General features: G+C 45.1%; 1 protein-coding gene across 2 annotated transcripts in view; it reads right to left on the bottom strand.

Moving 5' to 3' along the window:
* Window positions 1-5,000, bottom strand: part of grik4 (glutamate receptor, ionotropic, kainate 4) — a 347,457-nt gene that overhangs the window by 40,266 nt on the left and 302,191 nt on the right. For both annotated transcript variants that reach the window (XM_042067701.1, XM_042067702.1), the window contains one exon: window positions 2,826-2,933. In XM_042067701.1, coding sequence (XP_041923635.1) covers window positions 2,826-2,933 — 108 coding nt within the window. The remainder of the gene's footprint in view (window positions 1-2,825; window positions 2,934-5,000) is intronic.

The following is a 5,000-nucleotide window of genomic DNA, read 5'->3' as shown; positions in this document are numbered from 1 at the left end:
TGTGAGTCAGTGCTACTGTGTGATCTAACACACTGACACACTTCATCTCTTTTGCTTCTGCCATAGTCAATGGTCTGGAAAAAACATTAAGGTAGTACAATCCGCAGAATATCCACAAATATTCATATATGAATACCGGTAGTTAAGCTTCGACTGTCCCTGACTGAACTGACATAAAAAAGTGAGTGATTTGAGTTCTCTCACCCCCCTCCCCAGGGATTTCTCCAAGGAGTGGGACGTGGATGGCGCAGATACCACTTTAGTGGTTACTTTCATCCCCGGAGATATGAGAGCGCTTTCTCCAGGTACCCAGGGGGATACTGTACCTACCGGGAGAGAGAAGTGGAGCGCCAGAAAGTGAAAAAAAAACAAAAAAAACAATCTATTGTCCAACCTCATGCTGAGGCACACACTGCTTCACCACCGAGCTGCACAAGCCCCCTAACACTGGCGGCGGATCGTTAGGACTGCCTGTGAAAAGGTATGTGTGTGTGTGTTTGTGTGTGTTTGTGTGTGTGTGTGTTTGTGTGTGTGTGTGTGTGTGTGTGTGTGTGTGTGTGTGTGTGTGTGTGTGTGTGTGTGGGAGAGAGAGTACCGGTATGTGTGAAACACCAACTGCTTCACCACCGAGCAGCAGAAGCCCCTTAGCACGGGCTGTGGATTGTTAGAACTGCCCGTGAACAGGTTTTTACTTTCTTAGTAAAGACAAGAGAAAGTTATCTCTCCAATAAACAGGACAGTAAAAAAAAGATGACTGCAGCCTGCAGTTGCCTATGAGCTGTTTGCCCTTGACTTAGAATATAGGCTTAATGAATGGAAGGCAATAACTGTTTTAAAACTTCTATGCTAAGGTTTATGGTCTCTAAATGGTTTTATTTTGCATTTGCCAAAGGGTTACTGCAAGTATACTTTCTGGGCAGTGTTTTATATAGTCTGTACAACCAAGAATTATGACATTAATGTTTTTGCTAAAATGCTGCATCCTTATTAAGTTTCCTCATAGTAGATTAAGTTGTGGTTTAACTGGGCAATTTAAAGTGCATGCTCACAACTCATCTTCTACTACTGTATATTCTTCTTTTGTAATAAAGGAGGCTTGGAGTGTGACATAACATGCATCACAAGTCTAACTTCAGTATAGATCAAAGAGGGAAAATAGCTAAAGGTTTATTGGCATATTTTCCATGTCAAACAAGGGCCACTCATTCTTAGCCTTAAAACTTGAAACTTAATCATAAACACAATGGCAGCTGTACAACAATATTCATCAAAAATAATGCCCTGTTTGTAACTTCAGCAATAATGGATTTGCCCATAAGACTTTAGTGTATTAGTCTGAAGCTATGAATGATTTCTGCGTTTTTACAGCTCCACCAAACTGTGGTCCACAGCTGGACATTTGAAAAAGAAATGTCTTTTTTTTTTTACATCAGCCCAGTTGTAATGTAACTCTTGGCTTATGACCAGAGAGACAGACTGTCTCAACACCCAGGGCTCAGCTATCAAATGCAAGCATGTGTTACGGCCCTGCCCGTTCCTGCCTGGCTGTCTGTGTCTGTGTCTTGCTGGGCAGAGTTACGGCACAGGTGCGACTAGTCACCTGATTCAGGCACCGGTGCTACATAAGGGCCTACTGTACCTGACTGGGGTTCAGTGTTCCCTCTTTCCTTCCCAGCATGTGTGGCTTTTGTCTTTTGATTGGACTATAACACATTACACTGATTTACTCTACTCCTTTATTTTTTTACCATCACATTTACCCCAGACTGCACTTCACATTTCAGTATACATATTTACAGTAATAAATGCTTTTTCTTTAACCTTTATCCACTGGTGTGGTCTCCAACATGTTATAGCACCAAAAGCGAGCCTGGTGGTTATAACACATCATACAAGTTACACTCTCCAGTCTAGAGGAGTTTTCCACTTGTTCTCAGGCGCTGCTAGTCTGAGCTCTGTCTCTCTCTACAGAGTTCTCTAATCATTTAACATAATTAATTACCTTTAATAGATCTAATAAAAAAAAACTCAAACCCTAATATCTCCAAAGGTACTGTTAAAGTGAATAATTGGACTTTTACTTTTTATTTTTCTTCTGTGCTTTGTGTATTTCATATTTGTCCTCTTTCTTTGGCTTTAATTTGGTTTATTATTTTTATTTAATTCATTATTATTTTGATTTAATTCTTCCCTTGTTACCCTCATTACAAATAACAAAAAAACAACAACTTTGAGATAATGCTATTATGCAAATCTCCCAAATGAAATACATTTGTATTAATATTACTTCTAGATAGTGACAGCAAATGTGTTTCTTTTCTTTTAGGGGATGCCTTGAGGCTGCAACAAAGCAACACTACTGAAGTGAACTGATTGAAATTGTGTGACCTTACAGACACACACACACACACACACACACACACACACACACACACACACACAGAGATTGAGGACAGGGATGGAGAACGTCAGAACGTCACTCACAAGGATGGTGGTGATGGGGAGCGTGGTGTTGAAGAGCGTGTGCGCACGTGTGTGTGTGTGTGTGTGTGTGTGTGTGTGTGTGTGTGTGTGTGTGTGTGTGTGTGTGTGTGTGTGTGTGTGTTTGTGAGTGTGTGTGTGTGTGTGTGTGCGTGTATGTGAGTGTGTGTGTGTGTGGGTGGGTGGGTGCGTGCGTGCGTACGTGTTTGTGTGTGTGTGTGTCTGTGGGTAAGAGAAAACATCACTCACACCACACCACAAGATAGTAATGATTGTGAGCGTGGTGTTGAAGTGTGTGTTTGAGTGTGTGTGAGTGTGTGTGTGTGTGTGAAGATGTCACTCACGAGGATGGTGGTGATAGTAAGTGTAGTGTTGAATAGCGTGTCGGTCACGTTGATTGACGGTAGCTTTCTCTCCATGGACAACCCCTGCTCCGAATGCCACTGTCCAATCTGAAATAGACACACACACACACACACACACACACACACACAAAAGAGTGAGAAACACTCAAGTTAACCAAGGAAGAATGATGTAATACCCCACAATCTATCAGTGTGTCATTATCACTTACAACACACACACACACACACACACACACACAAACAAACACATGCACACACACACACACACACACACAAACACACACACACTCAATAGGATCCACCAGTCTGTGTGTCATGAAAGGAGAAAAGCAGGTGGGAGTCCAGCCTGAGCTGAGAGCTCCATAAGGTCAGCCCTTTAATCAGAGGCAGCAGAATGCAGTAATTACAGGAAGTCTGTAAGTCTCTGTCCTCCTCATCAACACAGCTGCACTGGCTCCATCCCTCTGCATTTCCCCCTACCAGACCCCCACTATCCAGACCCCCACCATCCAGACCCCCACCAACCAGACTCCCACCACCTACGCCACCATCCAGACCCCCACCACCCACACCACCATCCAGACCTCCACCATCCAGACCCCCACTAACCAGACCCCCATTAACCAGACCACCACCATCCAGACCCCCACTATCCAGACCCACCACCATCCAGACCCACCACCATCCAGACCCCCACCATCAAGACCCCCACCAACCACACCACCATCCAAACCCCCACCATCCAGACCCCCACTATCCAGACCCACCACCATCCAGACCCCCACTATCCAGACCCCCACCATCCAGACCCCCACCATCACATGTCCCCTATCTAAACATCTACCATCCACCATCACATGTCCCCTATCTAAACATCTACCATCCAGACTTCCTTTCCAGCCACATCGCAACCATCCACACCTCACTATCCACACACCACCATCAACACAGCACCCCTCCATCCAGACCTCAGTCATCCAGAACCCCACCACCCAGCCTTCCCCATGCAAGCATCTACCATCCCATCTTCTGGGTAACACCTGCTCGACCGCCACACCAGTTAGGCCTCAACCAGCCGTCAGAGATTTGTTCTTCTGGTTCATTAGAAAGCAGAACACTTCACTGGGCTCAGGGCTTCATGTCTTTACAGAGGGAGTAACTCCATTACACACACACAAGCATGCACGGCACGCTTGTGAAAAATGCACGCACGCACACACACACACACACACACACACACACACACACACACACACACACACACACACACACACACACACACACACACACACACACACACACACACACACACACACACACACACACAGTCCCTATGAGCTCTCTCATACACACATGCCCTTACAGTCAATCATTGGAAAATGATAATGTCAGCATCTGCAGTTCCACTACCATAAGGCTTCAACATGTGGTGTTGACTCCAGAGATTTCTGTTGGCTGTGGGTCAAATGCGACTACTTCTCTGTTAGGAGGGTGTAAATATTCATCCTTCCAGGGTATATTTCAATGCCTCTAAAAGAAAAGCATTTGTTCTGTGGCATCCTTCAGGGACTGCAGTGTGCTGTAGTCAGTCACTGACTGCTTCAGAAAGTTGCTCTGCCACGTTCATACAGCAGTGAACTCCTGACACCCACAGAAAACACACACAGGGCTTTGGAATGGCAGATCTCCCCTGAGAATTCTGCTTCTCACAAAGACTGAGACCACCCCACTTGCAAACAGACACACACACACACACACACACACACACACACACACAATGGCAGAACATCTGGGTGGGAACAGCTTAAGGGGGAACACGCACGCACATACACACACACACACACACACACACACACACACACACACACACACACACACAGGGAGAGCAGGGGAGGGGGTGTATGAATGTATGAAGGAATCATGGGGGAGCCAAAGAAACAAGTGCACGAAAGAGGAGAGGAAAAACAGGAGAAGTGGAGAGGAAGATGTAGAGAGTGCCACACAAGCTGAACAACAGAGAGAGAGAGAGAGAGAGAGAGAAAAGAGGGGAGATAAAAGAGAAAGGGGCGGGGTGTGTATAGTCCGATTTATTGTACTATATAATAACTTCTTTGGCAGTATGTTTGATTAATTTGTCACGCAAGTAAAGAATTT

The sequence above is a fragment of the Alosa sapidissima genome, chromosome 17, assembly GCF_018492685.1.
Source record: "Alosa sapidissima isolate fAloSap1 chromosome 17, fAloSap1.pri, whole genome shotgun sequence".
Taxonomy (NCBI): Eukaryota; Metazoa; Chordata; class Actinopteri; order Clupeiformes; family Clupeidae; genus Alosa; species Alosa sapidissima.
This window is presented reverse-complemented; position numbering and strand designations above follow the sequence as displayed.